Source organism: Spermophilus citellus (genome assembly GCF_964194105.1).
Source record: "Spermophilus citellus genome assembly, chromosome: 4".
Lineage (NCBI taxonomy): Eukaryota > Metazoa > Chordata > Mammalia > Rodentia > Sciuridae > Spermophilus > Spermophilus citellus.
This window is the reverse complement of record NC_138185.1, coordinates 32,506,092-32,533,408: the sequence shown is the minus strand read 5'-3', so window position 1 is coordinate 32,533,408 and position 27,317 is coordinate 32,506,092. Positions and strand designations below refer to the sequence as shown.

At 36.6% G+C, this 27,317-nt stretch overlaps 1 protein-coding gene across 1 annotated transcript in view; it reads right to left on the bottom strand.

Annotated features, from left to right (window-relative positions):
* Positions 1 to 565: 565 nt before the first annotated feature.
* The window catches only part of BMP2 (bone morphogenetic protein 2), a 47,665-nt gene continuing 20,913 nt past the window's right edge, over positions 566 to 27,317 (bottom strand). The window contains exon 4 of the mRNA XM_081291350.1: positions 566 to 646. Coding sequence (XP_081147476.1) covers positions 641 to 646 — 6 coding nt within the window. The 3' untranslated portion in view covers positions 566 to 640. The remainder of the gene's footprint in view (positions 647 to 27,317) is intronic.

The window sequence follows — 27,317 nt, the reverse complement described above, 5'->3', positions numbered from 1 at the left end:
GGCAAGGAAATTTCCTACTTGGTAATGGCCCTCAGCAGATAAATGGATGGAACTGGAGAATATCATGCTGAGTGAAATAAGTCAATCCCCAAAAAACAAAGGCAAAATGTTCTGATGTGTGGATGCTAACTCACAACAAGGGAGGATGGGGAGGGAAAATATAGAGGTCCATTGGATTAGACAAAAGGGAACAAAGGGAAGGGTAGGTGGAGGGGAATGAGAAAGACACTAGAATTAACCGGACATTACTATCCTCATATTTGAATACATGTCCAGGGTAACTCCACATCATGTACAACCCCAAGAATAGGGTTCTAATTAGAATAAGTTATTTTATATGTATGTATACTTTGTCAAAATACATCCTACTGTCATGTATAACTAAAAAGAACAAATTTTAAAAAGTGCTTCATCGAAGGCAGTATAATGGCAGTTATGATCATTATATATCTCCAGTGGGGGTCCTCCGTGATGGCACTGGAAAGAGACTGCTGAATGAAGTTGGGACTCCAAGTGAGATCTCTCTCTCCTCTTTATTAAGTGGATGCTAGGAGAAGTCATACAAGATATCCAGCCTTTGAGTAGGGATGTCGCTCAGTGGTACAGTTGCCTAGCATACTCAGGCCCTGGGGTTCCATACTCAGCACTGAAAAAATAAAAGAAAAGGAATTTTAGTATCCATGTGACCACATAACCCCATCACGTGGAATTGGGGAAACCCAATAGGATGAGGTGGGAGGGCGATCAAACCCAAGAACGGAGGGGCCACTGAGCAGAAGGCCACAGAGGACCATTGTTTGGCTTGGGGTGGCGGAAGAAGCAAGGTGAGAATACGTGAGCGTGAGGGTGACAAGATACTAGTTGGGAGCAGAGATTGATTCTTCCTGAGTTGCCACGCCTAGATCCAATTTAAATGATCTGAGGGTGTCTCCCTTCTCTTTCACAACAACCCAAAGCATCTGTAGAGTGTTTTAATGACTCACCCCTTTCTCTTCTCTATCAGCCAAACACACAGTAATATTCCTCTTGTCTTGCCTTCCAACTGGGTCCCAAACTGAGAGATTTTCCAAAACTGTGTCTCATTTATCCTGCGTGTCAGGCAGCACCAGGCTGATATGTTGTCTTAGCTGCCACTTTCACCTGCCCTGGTGTATTTGGTTTTTTGCCATATGGGTCTTCCTACCCAGGATCCTACCCAACATCCTGTCTGTTAGGACTCTGTTGCTCCTGTAACTGACAGAGTCCAGGAACAGCATGAAATCAGATGTGGTTCAACCCGCATTCTGCTCTTGCCTGGCCCATGCTCTCTGTAATCATCAGACTGCAGGGGTTTTAGGAATCCCCTAGGCAGCCCAGTAGACTAAGGGAGAAGGGATTACTCCTTCCTCTGACATTTTCTCTAGGAAAAAGAACTTCCTTTACCAGAATCTCCTTGAGAACATACCTATTCCTGAGCCAACTCCTATAACCAGAGGGATGCCATAAACTGGCAAGCTGTAGCCTGGGTTCTTAAAATGACCTCTGGCACACTTCTTAGAATTTTATGTTCCTGTGGATCTTCTGGGATTTTTGGTAAAACACAGATCCTAATAAAGGAGATGTGGGTTATAGTGTGTGTGTGTGTATGTGTGTGTGTGTGTGTGTGTGTGTGTATTGATTTTTTAAAAGAATTTTGGAAAGTTGCTGCATATTCAGCTAGCATATAATCCATTACCTATTTCTAGGTGCAGCTATCAAACATTTAGCCTTTTCAATATTATTTAAAATACACACTTTATTATGAAAGCTAAAAATCAATGTGAAGTGACATCTACACTTTGAAACTAGAAAAGTTATGGAATCTTTTTCCCTTGAGACTATTGGTATGAGATCAGCATAATAGTGCTTCTGAGTCATCAGTATTTAGATATGAACCAGGTGCACACAGTTTTGCAATTAGAAGTATCATATACAAAGATCATTGAATATTTGAGCATAGAATTAGAAAGCATTACCCTTTGCAAACCTTTTTTGCATGCTTTCTCATGAGGAGCAAGATTGAGAAGTATCTGCAAAGAAAATGAAAATGACATAAATACCATCCAAGGTGAAATGGAGACACAGAAGTGAATATTGGAGTAAGATGCTCTTGCTGATACAATATCCTCCAATTCATTAGAAAATACAAAGCAAGGGATTTAGAATTAAAGGACTTCCAAAAATCTAAGTTCTTTCCTGAAATATTTGTATATCTTTCTAAGTGCTTCTTACTGGTTTTGCTGCCATCTGCTATAGTTCTGAGTTCTGAGACGGGAGGGAATAAATTTGGATAGGGACTTTGAGAACAAAGAAATGGTGGTGTAGGGAGTAGATGTAGAAGCTTCCATATGTTGATGTAGAATGACAGATCTAGAGAGAAATAGTTATTAAAAAAAACACTCAAGGAATTAGGGGTATAGCTTAGTGGTAGAGTGTCTGACCAACATGTGCAAGGCTTAGGGTTTGATCCCCACCATTACAAAAAACAAACAAAAACCAAGAACAACAACAAAAAAGACTTGTGAACCTTGGAGCTTACCAACCCTCAAACCTTAATGAAGCAGGTTTTCTGGAATTGAAAGGTACAGTCATCCTCCTCCCCAGTCAGTAGTCAATGTTAATGTGAATCTGCAAGGACCCATAATCTCACTTACAGAATGAGGAGAAGGACTCCTCACCTGTAGGAGAACCAGTCAGTTCCAATGAAAGGGCTAATCTCCTAACCCCATTTCCTCATGGAAGACATTTCCTTATATAGAGGAAATGTATTTATTCCTACTGGCCTGACTTCTGGAGGTGACAGTTAGCCTCGTGGAAATGACAGCAAACCAGCAGCTGAGATTTCTTAGTTGTCCCTAAATGCCCTCCCACTAATATCATAGGACTGAAGATTCCTCTATGGACAGGTAATTTAGGTGTGACACACTTTTTTTATGGCAGAAATATTTAAGACAAAGAAAAAGAAAGCAAGAGATAGATTTGTCCCTTCTCCAAGCAGAATATAGCCTATGTCTCAGACAAAGGCAATACAAGCAAACAAGGCTCTTGCTGTCCTTGGCAATGCAAGTCAGAAAAGAGCTGCTCTCACCACCTGGATCAACTTTGAAAGCATCAGCTGAGCCCATTCTGCAACTGAGAGATGTAGCATTCCCCCCAAAAATATCACTGCAGTGAGAATGGTTAGAAGGGCCTAGAGGTTGCTGCTTTCAAAAAGAAATTGTTCCTGTGTTGAGAGCTCTATGGGAAGAACAGTAAGCAAGACGAAAGACAGAAGGTCTTCAGTAGATGCCTAAACAGTAGGTACCTAGGGTGGAACTGGAAATGTGTGGGTAAATCCAGTTTGGTTGGAACTCTAGATTCTTCCATGAAGCAAAGAGAACTTACCTTTGGAATGTGGACACCCATACCTCATTCTGCTCCACCCTCCACCTTCTGCTGTCCTCCATATATTTTAAAGAGCTCATTCAGCTTTGCCCCTCCCCCCTGCCTATAACACTTGCCACACAATACCTAGATGAATCAAGATGGCCAAACAGGAGGAGCAAACTGATAAACCAGTTCACTTGTCACCACTGGGTCTTTCCCATCTTGCACCTGTTAAACTTGGCAAGTTTGAAGGAGTAGCATAAAAAATTGAAACTAACATAGGGAAAGAGAGTCTGTGGATACACTATTAGGAAATACACAGGAGTTAGGAAAATTTGCCTGGGGAAGTCAATTCCCTCTGCTGATCGTTGCCTTGGTAATATTGGGAACTGTTAAAGAACTCTAGAAAATGGGTTTTAAAGGATTGGCCTAACATCTTAACATTTAAAAAACAAATACTCAACAAACTATATAGTTCACAGGACTAAAGATGTCCTGATGAAAGATGTATACCCTGAAAAATGATGAAACATTTTTCTCATCCTTCCCATTTCGTGTAAATCTGTGAACTCGATTACTAAATCTGAACCCTGACACTCAGTTTCAGGAAACAGTGTAAATAATTAAAGTCATTCATGTAACAAATAAGGTATAATTAACAAGATCATATAATCAATTTGTGGAAATTAACATTTCCAAATTAATAATAAAATCCCCTGAAAATCCTAGTTTAGTGATTTTAGCTGATTTTTCTTTCTAAGTCTAAATGTTGTTCTTTCAGTCTTCTTTTTGGTAACTATTCCTCCTTCTCCTTGACTTCTCAGTTTTTTAAAAAAAATAAACATAGAAGAAGGAAAAGAAAAATAATGATCATTTAAAATTCCAAGGTTTTACTTGAAGCCAAGGCTGCATTTCTAGGTAACTTTGATCAGGTAAATTGTTCCTAAGTGTCTCAATTATTCCTTCCAGAAAACTTAAGTTATGTATTACTTTTTGATCTGAAGAGTTTAAGTTCATTTAAAGACTGAATAAACCCATCAGCTGGGATTTCTTTTTCCAGGAAGATGCTAGTAGCCACATTTACCCCTCCTAGTACTATTAAGCAGAACTAGAAACCTGGGGCAATAGAGATGGGTAGATCATAGATAGATAGATAGATAGGGTGAATATGTGAAAGGTTAAGAGAGGAAGGCAGTTTAGGTAGGGACCTGGGTACCTAAAGAACACAGATGGCAAACTCTCAGGTTTGCTTTATATATTCCAGACTTGATAATGAAGAATTGGTCACTAGGAAAAAACAATGATCACAGACAAAAAAGCAAGAACAAAAGCAAAACAACAAAAACAAAACAGAAAAGAACAAAGAAAATTTACTCTCTTCAGTCAAAGAACCAGGAAAAGGATAGTCTAGCAAGACACAAAGGTTTTACATAACAGCCATTCTACTTAACCAAACATCATAGAAAGAAATCACAGCCCCTAAATTACTTCTTCCAGCAAAGACAATGTGGGGAGTCCAGGCACCCACCCTTGGCATGTTGGAATAAGATGCTCCAGCCCTACCCACTGTGCAATAAGGATACTCCCACTCATGGTGCCAGAGGAAGATGGCGTATGCAGATCCTGAAACTCCACCCCCCTGTGGCAGGGACAAGGAGTTCCTCTGCTCCTGAGCATCAGTGGAGGCAGAGTGGAGGAGCTGGATTTCCAGCCCCACCGGACAGTAAGAAGGTGCACCACCCTCTTTATCTGCCAGAGTGTTGTCAGAAAAGGACTGCTAAAGCCGAATTTAAATAAGACCTAGTCTTAAAATACCCAAACTTTCCAGCTTTCAATAGAAACTCACTTGTTACACCAGGGACCAGGAAGAACTCCAAATAAGAAAAGCAATCATACAGTGCTGCCTTGAAAACATTCAGATGTTAAAATTACTCAACAAAGCAGTCATCATAAACGTAAAGAGACAGGAAGGCCCCAACACAAAATAGTGGGCGACTTCAATACCCGACTCTTTTAATAGATAGGCCATCCAGATCCGGCTCCCTCCAAAAAAGTCAACAACAACAACAACACTAGAGTTAAACTACACTACAGATCAAATGGCCTTAACGGATATCTTTGGAATATTCCATTCAACAGTAGCAGAATACAAATTCTTTTCAGCAACTCATGGAACTTTCTCCAAAACAAATCATATTTTAGGTCATAAAGCAAGTCTTTCATTTTGCTTTTAAAATATAAATAATTTTCTTGCATCTTATTAGATTATAATGGAGTGAAATTAGAACTCAACATCAAGAAAATCTACAGGAAATATACAAATGTGGAGGTTGCATGATATACTTTTGAATTATCATTGAAAAAATTGGTCACTGAAGAAATCAGGGGGAAGCTTTTAAAAATTCCTAGAATCAAGGGAGAATGAAAGCACAACATACCACAATCTGTGGGATACAGCAAAAGCAGTTCTAAGAGAAAAACTTACAGCTATAAGTATCACATTAGAAAGTCAAAGATCTTAAATAAGTAACCTAATGCCACATCTCAAGATCTCAGAAAAATAATGAAAGCCAAACCCAAAACAAGTAGAAAGAAAGATATAATAAGGATCAGAGATAAAATTAATGAAATAGAGAACAAAAAATGGATGAACATAACAAAGAGTTGGTTCTATGAAAAGATAAACAAGATTGGTAAACTCCTAGCCAAGCTAACCAAAAGAAAGAGCAAAAAGACCCAAGGTAATAAAATCAGAGGTGAAAGAAGAGGAATATTACAATGTATATCACAGAAATCCAGACAATAATTAGGGGCTATGTTGAAATCTTATATTTCAATAGGTTGGAAATTTTAGAATAAATAGATACATGTCTAGGTGAATGTTATATATCAAATTTGAACCAAGGGTATATTCTTTAAAAATAAGCAGTTCAACAATAAGAAATGAGATTAAAGCATCAGTAGAAATTTCCCAATCAAAGAAAATCCCAGGACCTCACAGAAATCTGCTGAAATTTTACCAGATCTCTAAAGAAGAACTAATATCAATACTTCTCACATTAGTCCATGAAATAGACAGAGAAGGATCACTTTCAAACTCAACCTACAAAGTCAGTAACACACTGATACCCAAATCAGATAAGGACACATAAAGAAAACTACAGACCAATGACTGACATAGATGGAAAAATACTCAATAAGACACAAACCAAATTCTACAACACATTAAAGAGATTAGTCACCATGATCAAGTTAGTTTCATTCCAGGGATACAAGAATTATTGAACATATACCAATCACTAAACATGACATACCAAACAAGTAGAATTAAGGATGATAAAAATCGCACAATCATCTCAATAGACGCAGGAAAACAAATCTTCTGACAAAATTCAGCATCCCTTTATAATAAAAGCTCTAATAAAGAAGGTATAGAATGATCTTACCTCAACAGGCTATGTACAAAAAAAAATGTACTACCAACATCATATTGAATGGGGAAGAACTGAAAGAATTTTCTCCAAAATTTAGAATGAGACAAGGATGTCCACTCTCACCACTCCTATTCATTATGGTACTTAAAATTTTAATCAGAACAATTAGGCAATATTAAGAAATTAAAGGGATACAAATAGAAAAGAAATAAGTCAAATTTTTCCTATTTGTTGATAAAAAGATCCTATACTTAGAAGACCCTAAAGACTCCACCAGAAGACTTCTGGATTTGATAAACCAATGAAAAAAAAAAAGTCACATGATAAAAAATCAGCATATAAAAAATCAATAACTACTCTATAACCACTATAACCAATAACAAACCAACTGAGAAAGAAATCAGGAAAATAATTTCATTCATGATAAATTAAAAAAAAAAAACAAAAAGATAAAATCCCCAGTGGCACAGCCACTGTGGTGGCCAGGTGGGAAGCACCAGCCAGAGTGGTCTCTCTCTCCATGAGCAAAGTGGAGGGATAAGGGAAATAAAGAAACCCACACTTTTAGGAAGCCTGAGGTGTGGCTGGGTACACTGTGTTTGGAGATCAAGGACATTGCCTGACTAAACTGAAAGGTGCACTGCACAATATCCTTGTGCAGGAAAGAAGCCACCATCTCTCCAGACAGCATGTGGAGGACAAAGGAAAGAAACATTTTCCAGCTGCAGCATGGGGGCTAGCAGATAAGGGAGCCGATTCCTAGCAAACCGGAGTTTGGCCTGAAATACAGACCTGGCAAACGCACACTACATGACCTAGAGTGTGCTCAAGTGACCAGGAGAAAGTCAAACGTGGAGAGAGGTACAGGGCACAACTGCTCATGGAAACCCATCTGGCTTTACCCCATCCCCTCCAATCTGGCTGTTTGCTCTACCTGCTGAGAGAGACATGTCTAGCTGGGATCTCAGAATCTCACAGGGGTGGGAGCAATTGAATTTGGAGAGGGAACTCAAGACTAAGAAATGTGGGGGCTACAGGTGATGTAGGGGACTAAGAATTGGTTCCTCCACCACATGAATGGAACCCAGGAGAGATCCCTGAGGTACACATATCCAGCATGGATTGGCAATTACTGGGTGCTGGAGGTGTGCTAACTAAAACCCTCCAGACCAATTGGCATTCAGCAAAGAGCCTGGAGCCCACCTAAGTCTAAACCCTGCCTCCAGGAATTCTGCCTATAGGATTACTTCTCTTAATCCAGAAATCTGGAGATTGGACATCATGTTCCAGATGACTGTACCTAAAATTGCTGAGAAGCTGAGAATCTTTTGAACTCCAGTGGGGGGAAAAATTAACTTTTCATCAAGATTCTCTCTCTCTCTCTCTCTCTCACACACACACACACACACACACACACACACACACACACCACACTCTCTTTTTCTCTGTTTAACTGTGACCTTAATGGTACATAGACATTTATACTTATTCATATTTTATTCTCATTTCTAGCATTTTTTAAGCCGATTATTTTTCATGGATCAGTTTTTTGAGGACTAGAAGTTTCATTTGTATATATTAGTTTTCTTTTATAGTCTTTTTAAAAAAATTTTACTTTACACACACACACACACATATACATATATATATATATTTTTCTCTTAACTGTTTTCCTTGACTATTTCTCTCTTTTCTTCTTCTAATAGGCAATCTCTATTGTTGTCTTTTACTCTTCCTTTAATTTTTTACTTCTATCTTCTCTCCTCTTCCCTCATAATCCTCACATCCTATGTCACTTCTGTTCTCTCCTTGTCCACCATTTGAAATTATAAACCCTTTTGCAAATTTACTCTTTTATTGTAGGCAATAACTGATCATATCATTTCTGTTTATTGTGATAATTAACACTGTAGATGTTATAGTAGAAACTATTTGATTTAGTGCTGTATATGGTTTGCATTGGTTGTTGTTATTATTTGTCTCCTCCTAAACAGTGAGGTACTGGGAAGCTTCAGGAACACTATAAGTCCACAGGGTAGAAACTCTACTGCCTCCGATCCATACTGTTAGATGGGTAGATACACATACAACATGAAAAAAGTAAGGGATAGGGAGAGAAGACGGGAAGGGAGGGGATGGGAGGGGAGGGAAGGGGAGGGGAGGGGATATTGTAGAGGTTAGGAAAGGCAGCAGAATACACATACACTAGTATGGCAGTAGGTAAAAAAGTGGATGTGTAACCGATGTGAATCTGCATTATGTATATAGGGTAAAAATGGGAGCTCATAATCTGCTTGAATCAAATGTATGAAATATGATATGTCAAGAACTTTGTAATGTTTTGAACAACTAATAAAAAAAAGGAAGAGAAAAAAAAGAAAAAAGTAAGGGAACAAATCACCCTGAATAAACCAAGATACTTCTGTTGGGAATCGCCCGGCTCCAAAGACTAACTTCCCCATCCCCCGAGAAAAGCCGTTCAATGGTGAGCCCTGCTGGCTCACATGATCCTTACCCACCAATCAGAAAGCACCCCATGCCATCTGTCAAACTGTTCAACCATTAAACTGTCAAAATTGTCAAACCACCCCCAGCTCTATAAATATGCAGAGCTGTTCCTCAATAAACGGGCATTTTCTCCGACGACGAGCCTTGATCCTTCTTTCAACTTCAATAACAGAATCCATTAACAACACAGTGGAAGAAATATCAGAGAAGAAGTTTAGAATGGACATAATTAAACTGATCTGTGAAGTAAAGTCAGTATAAGGAGTGAAATCAGAAAGAAAATATAGGATGTGAAAAATTACTTCAATAAAGAGATATAGATTCTGAAAAAAAGGAGAAATCCTCAAAATAAAAAATAAATAAACCAAATTAAAAATTAAATTTAAAGCATCACCAACAGACTTGATGACTTAGAAGAAAGAAGTTTAAGGCAATGAAGACAAAATATATAATTTTGGAAACAAAGTTGACCATGGAGAAAAGATGTGAAGAGACCATTAACAGAACTTCCAAAAAATATGGGATAAACTGAAAAGACCAAATTTAACATTTGTTGAGATAGTTGAAGGCTCTGAGATACAAAGAAATGGAATGAACAATCTGTTCAATGAAATAATATCAGAAATTATTCCAAACCTAAATAATAAAATGGATAATTAAATATAGGAGACTTAAAGGATCCCAAATATACAAAAATAAAATAGACCCACACCAAGGCACATTATGATGAAAATGCCTAACATACATAATAAGGATAGAATTTTAAAGGCTGCCAGAGAAAAATGACAGATAACATTTAGAGAGACACTAATCTGATCTCAGCTAATCTTTCAACCCACATCTTCAAACTAGGAATTCTTGGAATAATGTATACTAAGCTCTGAAAGAAAGTGGATGTCAGCCAAGAATAATATACCCAGCAAAATTAAGCTTCAGAATTGATGATGAAATAAAAAAAACCTTTCATGATAAACAAAAGTGAAAAGAATTCAGATCTTAAAAGCCTGCACTATAGAACATTCTCAACAAAATATTCCATGAAGATGAAATTTAAAAAAAAGTGAAAACAAGAAAAGGAAGGAACCACACTAAAGGAATAGCCAATCAAAGGAGAAACTAATTCAAATTAAAAACTATAAATAAACCAAAATGACCAGGAATACAAACCATTTTTTCAATAATAAACTTAAAGATTAATGGCTTAAGCTCATCAATCAAAAGACATAGACTGGCAGATTGAATTAAAAAACAAGGGCTGGGGATGTGGCTCAATCGGTAACGTGCTCGCCTGGCATGTGCAGGGCACTGGGTTCGATCCTCAGCACCACATAAAAATAAAATAAAGATGTTGTGTCCACCGAAAACTAAAAAATAAATATTAAAAAATTCTCTCTCTAAGAAAAACAACAAGACCCAACAATATGCTGTCTCTAAAGACTCACCTCATAGGCAAAGACATCCATAGACTGAAGGTGAAAGGATGGGAAAAAACATATCACTCACATAAATTGAGTAAACCAACAGGTACTTCTATCCTTTTATCAGAAAAGTGGACTTCAAGCCAAAGTTAATCAGGAGGGACAAAAAAAGACATCTCATACTGCTTAAGGGAGTAATACGTCAACATGATATAACAATCATAAATATTTATGCCACAAACAATGGAGCATCTACATACATCAAATAAAGCCTTCCCAATTTCAAGAAGCAAATGTATCACAACACAGTAATATGGCTGACTTTAGCACACCTCTCTCACAACTAGATAGATCCTCCAAAAAAGTAAATAAAGAAGCTATAGAACTAAAAAATACAATTAATAATTTAGACTTTACAGACATATATAGAATATTTCAACCATAAGTGACTACACTTTCTTCTCAGCAGCAAGTGGACTCTTCTCTAAAATAAACCATTTCTTAGGCTACAAAGCCACTCTTAGCAAATACAAAAAAATAGAGATAATACATTGCATCCTATCAGATCATAATGGAATGAAATTAGAAATCAACAATAAAATAAAAAATACAAGCTACTCTAATACCTGGAGACTTAATAATATGCTATAGAATTATGAATGGATAAGCAGAAGAAATGAAGGATGAAATAGAAAAATTAAAGGTAAATGAAAATAGTTATAAAACATCAAAATCTCTGTGATGCTATGAAGGCAGTGCTAAGAGGAAAATTCATTGCATTGAGCTCATTCATTAAAAGAATAGAAAGTCAACAAATAAATAACCTAACATTACATCTCAAAGTCTTGGAAAAAGAAGAACAAATCAACATCAAAAGCAGTAGAAGACAGAAAATAATTAGAATCAGAGCTGAAATCAATGATTGAAACAAAAGAAACTATTTAAAAAAATCAACAGAACAAAAAGTTGTTTTGTTGAAAAGAATCAATAAAATTGATAAAGACTTAGCAAGCTAACAAGGAGAAAGAGAGAGAAAAGTCAAATTACTAAAATTCATGATGAAAAAGGAAATAACAAAACGGACACTACAGAAATACAGATAATAATCAGAACCAACTTTGAAAATTTATACTCTAAAAAAATAGAAAATTTTGAGAATATCCACAAATTTCTACAGACATATGACCTACCTCAATTCAATCAGAAGGACATAGAAAATTTAAACAGATAAATTTCAAGTAATGATATTGAAGACACTATCAAAAGCCTACCAAGAAAGAAAAGCCCAGGACCAGACAAATTCTCAGCTGAGTTTTACCACACCTTCAAAGATGAACTAACACTGATCCTCCTCAAATTATTCCATGAAATAAAAAAGGAAGAAACCCTTTCAAACTCATTCTATGAAGCTAATATCACCCTGATACCAAAACCAAAGATACATCAAGGAAAAAATGTCAACCCATATCTCTGAAAAACATAGATGCAAAAATAAAATACCGACATTCAAATACAAAAACATATTTTAAAAAATAGTGCACCACGATCAAGTGGGGTTTATTTCAGGGATACAAGTTTGGTTCAGCATATGGAAATCAATGAATGTAATTCATCACATAATAGACTTAAAGACAAGAATCACATGATTATCTCTATAGATGTAGAAAAAAATTTGACAATATACAGCATTCATTCATGGTCAAAACATTAAAATCCTAGAACTAGTAGAAATATACCTCAACATTGTAAAAGGTACATATGCTAAACCCAAGGCCAACATCATTCTAAACGGAGAAAAATTGAAAGCATTCCTTCTAAAAACTGGAACAAGACAGGGATATCCTCTTTCACCACTTCTAGTCAACAGAGTCCTAGAAATTTTAGCCATATCAATTAGAAAAAAGAAAGGGATACAAATAGGAAACGAAGAACTCAAACTATTTCTATCTGCTGATGACATGATTCCATATTTAGGAGACCCAAAAAACTCTACCAGGAATCTTATAGAACTAATAAATGAATTCAGCAAAGTAGCAGGAGATAAAATTAATACCCATAGTCATTTCATTCAATCAACTGAAAGAGAAATCAGGAAACGTATCCCATTCACAATAGCCTCAAAGAAAAAAAATATTTGGGGATCAATCTTCAAAAAGAGGTGAAAGACCTCTACATTGAAAACTGCAGAACACTACAGAAAGATATTAAAGAATAGCTTAGAAGATGAAAAGACCTCCTATGTTCTTGGATAGGCAGAAATAATATTGTCAAAAAGACCATACTACCAAAAGTGCTATACGGATTTAATGCAATTCCTATTAAGATTCCCAAAACATTCTTCATAGAAATAGAAAAAAAAACAGTCATGAAATTTATTTGGAAAAATAAGAGGCCTGGAATAGCCAAAGCAATCCTTAGCAATAAAAGTGAAGCAAGAAGCATCACCATACCAGACCTTAAACTATACTATAGAGCCATAGTAACAAAAATAGCATGGTATTAGCATCAAAACATACATGAAGATCCATGGTACAGAATAGAAGACACTTAGACAAACCCTCATAAATACTAGACAAAGGTACCATATACATACATTGGAGAAAAGATGGCATCTTCAACAAGTGGTGCTCAGAAAACTGGAAATCCATATGTAATACAATGAAATTAGACACCTATCTTGTATCCTGCACAAAACTCAACTCAAAGTGGATCAAGGACCAAGGCATTAGACCAGAGACCCTGCTGGTCTTCTAGACAGAAAAGTAGGCCCAAATATCCATCAATGTCAATTCAGGAAACAAATTCCTCAACAAGACTCCTAAAGCACAAGAAGTGAAATCAAGAATCAATAAATGAGATGGAATCAAACTAAAAAGCTTCTTCACAGCAAAGAAAACAATCAGGAACATGGAGAGCCTATAGAAAGGGAGAAAATCATTGCCACTTGTCCTTCAGATTGTGCATTAATATCCAGGATATATAAAGATCTCAAAAAACTTAACAACAAAAAAATCAAAAAATGGGCAAAGGAGCTGAACAGGCATTGCACAGAAGAAGAAATACAAATGGTCAACACATATATGAAAAAAGGTTCATCATCTCTAGCAATTAGAGAATTGCAAATTAAAACTACATTGAGATTCTATCTCACTCCAGTCAGAATGGCAATTATCAAGAATCAAGTAACAATAAATGTGGGTGAGGATATAGGGAAAAAGGTACATTGGCTGGTGGGACTGCAAATTGGGGCAACCATCTGGAAAGCAGTAATGTGTTCCTCAGAAAACTTAGAATGGAACTAGCATTTGAATCAGTTATCCCACTCCGTGGCATATACCCAAAGGACTTAAAATCAGCATACTATAATGATACGACTACATCGATGTTAACAGCAGCTCAATTCACAATAGCCAAGCTATGAAAGCAACCTAGATGCCTTTCAGTTGAAGAATGTATAAAGAAATGGGACACATACACAATGGAATATTATTCAGCCATAAAGAAGAATGAAATCATGGCATTTGCTGGTAAATGGATGGAACTGGAGTGTTTTAGTCGGCTTTCTCATTGTTGTGACTAAAAGCTCTGACCAGAACAATTTTAGGGAACAAAAGTTTATTTGAGGGCTCATGGTTTCAGGGCTGGCTCCATTCCTCTGGGCCTGAAGTGAGGCAGAATATCATTAAGGAAGATTGTGGCAGAAAGAAGGAGCTCACATCGTGATCAGAAAGCAGAGACAGTACCACTCTTTAGATACAAAATATATATACCCCAAAGCCATACCCCTAATTCTCACCTCTAGCTACACCCTGCCACTTCTGTTACCACTCAGTTAATTCCTATTAGGGGATTAATTTATCGATTGGGTTAAGACTCTCCCAGTCATTTCTTCTCTGAGCCTTCTTGCCTTGTCTCACATGAGATCTTTTGGGGAACACCTCACATCCAAACCATAACATGGAGTCTATCATGCTAAGTGAAATACGCCAATCCCAAAAAACCAAAGGCCAAATGTTCTCTTTGATATGTGGATGCTGACTCACAATAGGCGGGGTGTTCACCAGATTGGACAGGAGGGAATGGGGGTAAAGGAGGAGGGATGGAGGATGGGAATGGGAAAGATAGTAGAATTAATTGGACATAACCTTTCTATGTTTATATATGAATATGTGACCAGTATAACTCCACATCATGTAGAACTGCAAGAATAGGAAGTTATACTCCATGTATGTATGATATGTAAAAAGACATTCTACTGTCATGAATAACTAAAAAAAAATACAAAAGTATTGAAAAAAATATATATATATAAATTTTAGAAATAAAAAATAAAATAATGATTCAAAAAACTCAATAATGTACTCAACAGTACAAAAAAGAGGACAAAGGGGAAAAAATCAATGGCCTTGAATAGAAAAATATAAATTATCTATTTCAAACAGCAGAGAGAAAATAGACTGAAAAAAACGAACAGTCTCAGGAATATTTCAAGAATATGTGAAAACATAACAAAGTCTCTTGTTATTAGAGTCCTAAAAAGAAAGGGAAAGAATATGATTTAAATCAACAATAAAAAAGGCAAAATAATGTGAAAACATTTTAAGGACTTATAAACTAAAGAAACTAAACAAAAACAAACAAATGAAAACAAATTCCATTTCAAGACCCATCATGGTCAAACTTGTAAAAACTAAAGACAAAATCATGAAAGTAGTCACATAAAGTTTTCTCTTATCCTTGGATTTGGTAATTTCTATTGTTCTATTCAGGTCATTGATTTTTCCCCACTTTGTCCTTTTCTTTCTATCAAATTTCCATTTGTTTTTTTCTTACATAAAGGGGGAAAAAAACAATTCAAATGACAGTGTTTAGAATGACAGTATCATGGAATCCAGAAGGAAGTGGCACAATACTTTTCAAGTGTTCAAAGAAAAAATAATAATGAACTCAGAATTCTATACCTAGTTTTTAATAAAGAATATCTTGAACATCTTTCAAAATGTATCTGAAGCTAAGGTCATATGTAGTGGTGAAAGATTGCTTCCCACACTTGAAATTTGGAACAAGGCAAGGATGTACATTTTCATCACTGATATTCAAACTACTGGAATTTGTAGCCAGTGCAATCAGGCAAGAAAAGGAAATAAAAGGCATATACATTGGAAATGAAGAAAGTGCTGTGCTGTCCATAACCCAGCTGTGGTAGGACAGTGAGATAGATTGCTGAACAAAGAAAGTATCCAGGGATAGCACAAGAGACATAAATTTATTGAAAAATAGGGAAGGTCCAATGGCAGCAGGCTGGGGAGATGGTACCACTGTCCTTCATTGTGCTTCTCCAAAAGAAGATATTATTCATGAAAATAGAATCAAGCTTCATAACGCCTTATCCTGTGGTGTGTGACTGAATGAGTGGCACTTATCCTCTCCATAGAATAGTCCTCAATTCTGTACCAATTACCACATGGAGAGAAGTTTTATAGGCTAAACTACAGAAGGAGTGACATCACTAGCTTGGCTTGCTTTTTTTCATTGTATGACCAGCATCCCAAGGAACTTGGCATGCATGCAAGAAAGCAGCTTTCTACGGATAATGCTAACTTGCCCTAATTCCCAGCATACATGAGAGACAGCCAATGTCCTTTACGATAATACTTATCTGGACATTCCAGCCAAGACTTGCTTTCCTTGTTCCTTTAACTTGGCTAAGTTCTTGGGAGTGGAGAAGGGGTACTTCAGGGATATAGTGTTTTACTGTCCTCCTTTTCTCCAAGGATGACACAATTGCTCTATTCACAGATGACATTCTGATTGATGTGGAAAACCCAAAAGAATCTACAAAATCCCTCCTTAAACTAAAAATCTAAAGTCAGCAAGATCTTGGGATACAAGATCAATATGGGAAAATTAACTATATTTTTATATTAGCAATTAACACACTGAAACAACTTTAAAACACAAGAACATAAAATTGTACCCCACTCAAAAGAGAGAAATAGTTGAGAGCAACTCTAAGAAAATGGATGTAGGACTTCTATGCTGAATGCTACAAAATGCTATTGAAAGGAATCAAAGACAATAGAATGAAATAAAGAGCAAAGTGTTCATGGATTAGAAGAGAGTAAGATGTCAATTCTCCTTCAATTGACCTACAGGTGTAACAGAATTGCTATTAAGCAATTATAATTGCTTTTAAATACAGCAAAGATATTATTCTAAATTTTATATAGAAAGGCAAAGATCCAGAATAGCTAAAACTATCCGCCCAAAGGAGAAAGTAAAAGGAATTACTCTACCCACATTTAAGACTTAGTAGCTACAGTAATCAAACTTTGTTGTAAACCCAGGCAGACAGATAGATTAATAAGACAAAACAGAGAACCCAGAAATAGCCTCACTTAAGTATAGGAAACTGATTTTCTACAATGGCAGAAAACAATTCAATGAACAACGGACATCTTTTCACACTGTGCTGAGTAATTAAATATTCCAGGGGTGGGGAATCAAAGAGAAAAATAAAAGAACAAAAAGAACCCTCATCCAAACTTCACAGCATACAGAATTTAACACAAAATGGACCATAGATTTCAATGTAAATTGATAAAACCTTTAGAAGAAAACATAGGAGAAAATCTTTAAGACTCAGAACTTGATGAAGTGATACCCATTAATTAAAGAAAATTGATGAATTTGATGTCATTTAAAACAAAAATTTTGTTCTGTAAAAGATCCTACTGACACAATGAAAAGACAAGCTAAACAATGTGAGAATACATTTGCAGGCCACCAACATGAGAAAGGACTCATCTCCAAAATATATAAAGAATTCAAAACTCAATATTAAAAAGTGAACAATCTAGTTAGAAAATGGGCAAACAACACGAAGAGACATTTCACTGAAGAAAACACAAGGACTGGCAGAGAAGCACATATGTTTGATGTGCCTAATAGCAAAACAGAAAACAAGAATTGTAAGAGATGTCACTGTACAATGTTCCTCAGAGCTAAAATTTAAAACAAAAATAGTTGCAACCCCAAAGGCTGGAAAGGGTGCAGAGAAGCTAGATCCCTGGTACATCACTGGTCAGAGTGCAAAAATACTATGGTTACTCTAGAAAATTGTATGGCATTTTCTTTAACAAAACAGGAAAAAAATAATGATCTTACCACGTAACCAGGCAACTGCACTGTGGGGAATTTTTTCCAGAGAAATGAAAACTGACATTCACACCCAAACCTGAGAGTCCCTAGAAGCTTTATGACTCTGTTTATCCATATCAGTTTTATTCACAATAGCCAACAACTTTAATGGACTCAGATGTTACTTGGTGGGTAAAGGGCTAAACTAAAAGTGATACATCCTACCATGAAATACTGCTCAGCAATAAAAAGCAGTGAACTCCTGCTATGCACATCAACATGGATTGATCTGATTCCAGTGTGTGTTTGGGGCGGGGGAGAGGGGGGCAATATGAAAAGGTCACACAGTGTATGATTCCATTTATATAACATTTTCTAAATGATAAAATTATAGATCTGGAAAAGAGATTAGTGGTTGCAGAAGGTTAAGGCTGTTGGAGGTAATGTGGTGGGTGTGACTATAAAGAGGTAGCACAAAATAGATCTTTGTGGTAACGGAGCACCTTGATTGCAATGACGCTTCTGCAAGCCTGAGAATGTGATCAAGTGCCACAGGAAGATGAGACTTGAACCCATCAGATTCCATGGTTTGATAAAAATGTCTTATAATGATATCAGATATAACCATTGGTGGAAACCATATGGAATAAGTGCATGAATCCTAATTATTAAGAAGAACAACCACCTACTTCAACATCCGTGTTCTTTTCACTAGTTTCACTGGAGGAAAAGTTAGTCCTCCCTGTAAGACTTCTGGATCCATCTCCTCCAAAATTCTATGAGACCTGCCTGTTTGAACTATCTCATTCTTTCCTGTGATCATCAATTTTTCTCTTCTTCAGCAAACAATCATGAATTAATATCTTGTCTTCAACAAACATGCACACACACTCACACACACACAAACTGCTCTTGGCCCCAGAAAACCCTCAGTTTGCTGCCTCAATGGAATCAATACAGAGTTGTCCACAGTCACTGTCTCCACTTTCTCAACCCTGTTTTACTCTTCACCTGCACCCACCTGGCTCCTGCTCAAGGCCATAATGGCTCACCTGAATCAAGATCACAAATCCAGTGGACCCTTATCTCTCCTGTCCTTGCTACAGATGTCAGCAGTATTTGATGGTGTGCCTCTGTTCAGCTGTATAAGAAATATCCCCTCCCTTTCATCCTAACGGATTCTCCAGGTGTCCTCCCTTCTTTCTTGCCTCTTCATTCTCCTTTCAGGCCCCTTTTAACTTCTATTTCCTTTGCGTGGCCTCTACATGTCAAAGTGCCTTGAAGTTTGGCCTGATCATTTTCCTCCCCTCTATCTTATTACATGAAGTGATATTGACATGCCAATGAGTCTTGAACTTAGATTTGCAACATAGGATTCTCCTCTGAGTTCATATACCCATTGCTTACTTGACAATCACTCTGTTTGGATATCTCCCAAATAAATTCAACCTGTCCAAACAGAACTCTTGATGTTTCTCTAGAAATGTTTTCCTTTGCCATACCTCTCCTTGTCAATAATCTGGGCCACTAATCACTAAGTAGCTCAAATCAAAACATCTTAAAAATCATATTTAGTTCTTCCCCCTCTTCCATGACATGTCTAACACATCAGCTAGTAATGCCAAACATACTTTCAAAGCAGATCTCGATCCCATTCACTTTTTTTCATCTTCCTTACCACAAATCTAGTACAAGCCACCATCTTTTATAAGTTGGAATACTGCTGGTAGCTTATGCGTTTATTATCTACAAAGTAACAATATTTTACAAACTTAGTGATTTAAAATAATACAATTTCATTATCTCATGGTTTCCATGGGATGAAAGTCCAGATATAAGAGCTAGTACTTCTGCTTATTCAGGGTCATAAGTGTGTTAAGGAAGGCTATGAGTTTCACCCAAGGATCAAGGTCCTCTTCCAAACTTACTAATTGTTGGCAAAATTTACCTCCTTGTTTCCCTAAGATTGAAGTCCCTGTTCTCTTGCCAGCTATTGGTCAGGGATCACTCTCAGCTTCCAGGGGCTGCCTGTATTACCTTACCACATGGCCCTCAGGCAGCTCACAACCTGTTTCTTTGCTTACTCTTCTAGGCCAGAAGGAGTACAGTCTCTGATTGTTCACCCTTTTTAAATATCTCACCTGTTTAGGTCATACTACTTAGAACAATTCCTCTTGGTTAGCAAAGTCGACTGATTATTTCCATCATATTTACAAGTCTACTGTACTCAAAAGGGAGGGATTATAGAAGGTGTTTACAGGATCAGGAATCTTGAGAGTCATTGTAGAATTATTCCTGATATAGCCTCCAAATTATTCTTCTCTGCCCTCTCTAATCCAATTTCACAGAGCAGTCATGGTGGTAAAATATATGTATATGAAAATCTCATTTCCCCTTATTTCAGAGCCTAAAATAACTTTCAATCAGATTTAGAATAGCAGAGTGATATGATATGATATGATATAGTCCCTCTTACCTTGCAAACTTATTTCATTCAATCACCAATGAAATTTTTTATGAATTAATTAATTTAGTATTTATAACACATCAATATAAAACTAAGCTTACTTGACAAGTGGCTTAGATGGGTACCCACTCCCTAACATAGTAAACTTCAGTGCTAAATACTTCTTCAACTATATAAAACCAACCTAAGATTCTTTTTATTTGTTCTCTGGAATTATAACATAGATAAAAATAGTTTAGTGAGTTATATTTCTCTTGCCTTTGTGTAAAAAAAAAAAAAGATGCATAAAAGCAAGTTTCCTTCAAGTTGTTGGTGTTATTCATTTAAGTGACCCTGAGGCACATGTTTGTCCTATATGGCATTTTCCCACAATAGGGAGGACTGGGTGGTAATCATTAGAGCATGGGTTTCTTTTCCTCTGAGGAGTGTCAAAGCTCAAAAAAGGCAAAAACAATCACGAGGGTAGAGATAGTCATTCAACTGGTCAGCCTTCCACAAAGGGACTTGCAAGGTGTTTCATCTACCTGCAAAATATATACTATAGCTTGAGATTGAATATCAGAAGGACCCCCAAATCAAGGTTTTTTTGTTTTTCTCTTTTTTTTGTTTTGTTTTAGTTTGTTTGTGGAGTTTGTTTGCTTTGCCAGAGTTAATCCTCAGACCAAAGGGGATAGGAAAAGTCAAGGCCTTAACATTATCTAGACACCTGTAGAAGTCCCTGTCTGCTATGCAGAAGTGGCAGAGCAAGCAAACAGCAGATAAAACCTAGGAGAACATCTCCTCCTTAAAAAGTCCCAGGAAGTAAAAAGAGCAAGTTTAGAATATGAAGAAGGGGCTGTGACAGGGGAAGGGCCCAAGAACATGGTCATTCAGGACCTGCTCCAAAGGCCCGACTACTGTAACAGCAATATTGCTTCTTTCTCTTACTTGTTCCTGTGTCCTTGGTTTCTGCCAGTCCTTTTGCATGAGAGGAGAGAGAGAAGCATTATAGATCACCAGGGACAAAGTACTGACAAGTGAATGATCATGAAACTTAGCTGGAGATGTCATTATCCAGACTCCAACAGAACCAGAAATTTGTTTCTACTCTGAGCTCGCTTGAGTTTTCAACTCAGTCCTTTACAGAATCAGTATTGCATGGTTTTACCATTTCTACAAATGAGATAAAGCCGGCGGTGTTGTGATATATGTAACAAATGTTTAGATGGAATCTTTGAAAGGTGGTGCTTAATACCACAACCCCGGTTCCCTTGAAGCTTGGCTGGATTTAGTGAATTGCTCCTAATAAATAAATAAAATAAGGTGGAAGTAACAAAGTACCCCCCATGAGACTGAGTCACTGTGGCTCCTTCCTTGTCCTCTTATTCCTTCATTCTGGAGGGAGGACACATGAACAGCCCTATGAAGTGGTCCATGGGGAACAGAAGAGTGTTCCTCCTGGCAACATCCATGCCAGTGAGCCATCTTAAAAGTGGGTCCTCCAGTCCCAGCCAAACCTCAAAGTGACACTAACATGATTGGCATTTGATAGCAGTGTCCTGAAAGACTGAGGGGACACCACAGAGCTCAGCCACTCCTGAATTCCCAATTCACAGAAAATATGTGTCATGGTAAATACTTGTTGTTTCAAACCACAGAGTTCAGAGTAACTTATTTCTCAGCAATAGATGTCTAAAACAGGGCCCAACCATTCGTTCAATTTTCCCTTTATATTCCCATGAATCTACATTTGCTTCGAAAAATGACACATTCACACCCATTAATCTCATTTATTATAAAAATCCTATGAATTAGGAAGAGCTCAAAAGACATCTGTCTTAAAGCAAAGAGATTGATGCTCTGAGCAGTTAAACCACCTTCCAAACCACATGCATTTAGCCACGTGCAAAGGCAGAATGACCACATAAACCTCCAAAAATTGAAGCCAATTTTCTTTACACTATGTTGACAGCTCCCTAACTTTTCTCGGTGAGACACCATAGATGAACACCCTTGATATTTATGAGGATGCTATGGCTATTTACGACTACCCAAGTGTGCTTCTAGTACCTATCTTTTTCTCTGCTTCCTGAGAAGTCCATCTGTCTGAAAGTGAATTTGAGGGATGTGAATCCACTCTCACTTATTGCTCTAAACCAGCATTATCCAAGAGAATCGTAAGCTAGCCAAATAGGTTATGTAAAATTTTCTAGAAGCACATTAAAAAAAAAGAGGCAGTAAAATAAATTTTGAAGATAGTTTTATTTAACCTAATATATTCAAAAATTATTGCTTCATCATGTAATCAATGTAATAATTATTAATGTGATAGCTTTCTTTCTTTCTTTTTCTTATTTACCTTAATATCAGGTGTGTACCAACATTACAACATATTTAAATTTGGAATAACCACATTTCATGCATTTAATTGCCTCGCGTGTCTAGTGGTTATTGTGCTGTTATAGTCATATCATTCACAAAATCTTATATTTTGTTTTAGCATGAAATAGAGCCATGTTGCACAATAGCTTTTGGTATGTTGGCAAATATGAGAACTGGGGGAATGTTACCTTTAATTTGCTTTCCCCTCCTCAATATATTCTCCTTTGGGGGCACAAAAACTGGAAAGAAGAAAGATGGTAGAGAGCAGGTCCTCTGCACAAAAAACTAGGATGATCCCATCTCCTCCTTAGTGTGGTCATAAAAAAAAATGAGTACATAGATGTTCAAGGAAAATGCTTATACTACTTCTGAGCACTCTTTCAGCCACTTTATACTGTCACAAAAAAATACACTTGCTATGCTGATTCAGAAAAATTATGACTTTTTCATTAAAGTAAATTTCCAAGCATCAGTTCATTGGTCTGCAGCTGTGCAAAAATTATGAACTTGGAGCTGTTGGGTGAATCCCATACTTCACTATGTCTTTGTTGTCTTCCCATAAATATATATCATAAAAATAATAGAAACTCATAATTATATAGCAAATACACTATTTACAACTTCATCTGAATTGGGAAGTTAGTGAGAATGTGCATGTGTGTGCGTGCACGTGGGTGTATTTTTAAGTTATCACTTATCCTCATGCCAGCCCAGTTCTTGCCTCACCCACTGATCAAAATTTTTGCAAGAGGAAAGACCACAAGCAATGCAGGTCAACTCAACTTTAGAAGAGGTAATATCTGCAACAGATGGAATGTCAGATAAAGAATTCAGGATATACATGCTTCAGATGATCTGGAGTCTCAAGGAAGACATGAGACAGCAAAATCAGACAATGAAAGATCACTTTGACAAGGAATTACATAAACAAATCCAAGAAGCAAAGGATCAATTATACAGAGAGATAGAGGTAATAAAAAACAAACAAATAGAAATCCTAGAAATGCAGGAAGCCATAAACCAACTTAAAAACTCAATTGAGAATACTACCAGCAGAGTAGAACACTTAGAAGATAGAATATCAGACAATGAAGACAAAGTATTTCAACTTGAAAAGAACATAGACAGCTCAGCAAGACTGTTAAGAAACCATGAGCAGAACATCCAAGAGATATGGGATAACATAAAGAGACAAACTTAAGAGTCATTGGGATACAGGAAGGCATGGAGGTCCATACCAAAGGAATAAACAATCTATTCAATGAAATAATACGAGAAAACTTCCCAGACTTGAAGAATGAGACAGAATCCCAAATCCTAGAAGCCTACAGGACACTGAATGTGCAAAATCATAAGAGATCCACACCTAGACACATTATAATGAAGATGCCCAACATACAGAATAAGGAGAGAATTTTAAAAGCTACAAGAGAAAGGAAGCAGATTACATTTAGGGGTAAACCAATCAGGATAACAGCTGATCTTTCAACACAGACTCTGAAAGCTAGAAGATCCTGGAATAACATATTTCAAACACTGAAAGAAAATGGGTTCCAGCCAAGAATCGTGTATCCAGCGAAATTAAGCTTCAGGATATAAGATGAAATTAAAACCTTCCACGATAAACAAAAGTTAAAAGAATTTGCAGCTAGAAAACCATCTCTTCAAAAAATCCTTGGCAAAACATTACAGGAAGAGGAAATGGAAAATAACAATGAAAACCAACAGTGGGAGGTAGGACAATAAAGGGGGGAAAATAATCAAAGAAGAAAACAAATCAGGTTTAGTAACAATAATAAACAAATATGGCTGGAAGAACAAACCATATTTCAATAATAACCCTAAATGTTAATGGCTTAAACTCACCAATTAAGAGACACAGGCTAGTTGAATGGATCACAAAACAAGACCCAACAATATGCTGCCTACAGGAGACGCATTTGATAGGAAAAGATATACATAGACTGAAGGTGAAAGGTTGGGAAAAATCATATCACTCATATGGACTGTGGAAACAAGCAGGAGTGTCCATACTCATATCAAATAAAATAGATTTCAAGCCAAAGTTAATCAAAAGGGATAAAGAGGGACACTGCATACTGCTCAAGGGAACCATACACCAACAAGACATAACAATCATAAATATATATGCCCCAAACAATGGAGCAGCTATGTTCATCAAGCAAACTCTTCTCAAGTTCAAGAGTCTAATAGACCACCATACAATAATCATGGGAGACTTCAACACACCTCTCTCACCACTGGACAGATCTTCCAAACAAAAGTTGAATAAGGAAACTATAGAACTCAATAACACAATTAGCAACCTAGACTTAATTGACATATATAGAATATACCACCCAACATCAAGCAGTTACACTTTTTTCTCAGCAGCACATGGATCCTTCTCAAAAATAGATCATATATTATGTCACAGGGCAACTCTTGGACAATATAAAGGAACAGGGATAATACCATGCATCTTATCTGATCATAATGGAATGAAACTGAAAATCAACGATAAAAGAAGGAAGGAAAAATCATGCATCACTTGGAGAATGAACAATAGGTTACTGAATGATCAATGGGTTTTAGAAGACATCAAGGAGGAAATTAAAAAATTCTTAGAGTTAAATGAAAACTCAGACACAACATATCGGAATCTATGGGACACATTGAAAGCAGTTCTAAGAGGAAAATTCATTGCTTGGAGTTCATTCGTTAAAAAAAAGAAAAAACCAACAAATAAATGATCTCATACTTCATCTCAAAATCCTAGAAAAAGAAGAGCAAAACAACAGCAAAAGAAGTAGAAGGCAAGAAATAATTAAAATCAGAGCTGAAATTAATGAAATCGAAACAAAAGAAACAATTGAAAAAAAATTGACAAAACTAAAAGTTGGTTCTTTGAAAAAATAAATAAAATCGACAGACCCTTAGCCATGCTAACGAAGAGAAGAAGAGAGAGAACTCAAATTACTAGCATATGGGATGAAAAAGGCAATATCACAACAGACACTTCAGAAATACAGAAGATAATCAGAAATTATTTTGAATCCTTATACTCCAATAAAATAGAAGACAGTGAAGGCATCGATAAATTTCTTAAGTCATATGATCTGCCCAGATTGAGTCAGGAGGATATAGACAACCTAAACAGACCAATAACAATTGAGGAACTAGAAGAAACCATCAATAGACTACCAACTAAGAAAAGCCCAGGACCGGATGGGTATACAGCAGAGTTTTACAAAACCTTTAAAGAGGAACTAATACCAATACTTTTCAAGCTATTTCAGGAAATAGAAAAAGAGGGAGAACTTCCAAATTCATTCTATGAGGCCAACATCACCCTGATGCCTAAACCAGACAAAGAAACTTCAAAGAAAGAAAACTACAGACCAATATCTCTAATGAACCTAGATGCAAAAATCCTCAATAAAATTCTGCCGAATCAGATTCAAAAACATATCAAAAAAATTGTACACCATGATCAAGTAGGATTCATCCCTGGGATGCAAGGCTGGTTCAATATACGGAAATCAATAAATGTTATTCACCACATCAATAGACTTAAAAATAAGAACCATATGATCATCTCGATAGATGCAGAAAAAGCATTCGACAAAGTACAGCATCCCTTTATGTTCAAAACTCTAGAAAAATTAGGGATAACAGGATCATACCTCAACATAGTAAAAGCAATCTATGCTAAGCCACAGGCTAGCATCATTCTGAATGGAGAAAAATTGAAGGCATTCCCTCTAAAATCTGGAACAAGACAGGGATGCCCTCTCTCACCACTTCTGTTCAACATAGTCCTCGAAACACTGGCCAGAGCAATTAGACAGATGAAAGAAATTAAAGGCATAAAAATAGGAAAAGAAGAACTTAAATTATCACTATTTGCAGATGACATGATTCTATACCTAACAGACCCCAAAGGGTCTACAAATAAACTATTAGAGCTAATAAATGAATTCAGCAAAGTGGCAGGATATAAAATCAACACACATAAATCAAAGGCATTCCTGTATATTAGCGACAAATCCTCTGAAATGGAAGTGAGGACAACTACTCCATTCACAATATCCTCAAAAAAAAAAAATACTTGGGAATCAACCTAACAAAAGAGGTGAAAGACTTATACAATGAAAACTACAGAACCCTAAAGAGAGATATAGAAGAAGATCTTAAAGGATGGAAAAATATACCCTGTTCATGGATAGGCAGAACTAACATCATCAAAATGGCGATATTACCAAAAGTTCTCTATAAGTTCAATGCAATGCCAATCAAAATCCCAACAGCATTTCTTGTAGAAATAGATAAAACAATCATGAAATTCATATGGAAAAATAAAAGACCCAGAATAGCAAAAACAATGCTAAGCAGGAAGTGTGAATCAGGCAGTATAGCGATACCAGACTTCAAACTATACTACATAGCAATAGTAACAAAAACAGCATGGTACTGGTACCAAAACAGGCGGGTGGACCAATGGTATAGAATAGAGGAAACAGAAACCAATCCACAAAACTGCAACTATCTTATATTTGATAAAGGGGCTAAAAGCATGCAATGGAGGAAGGATAGCATCTTCAA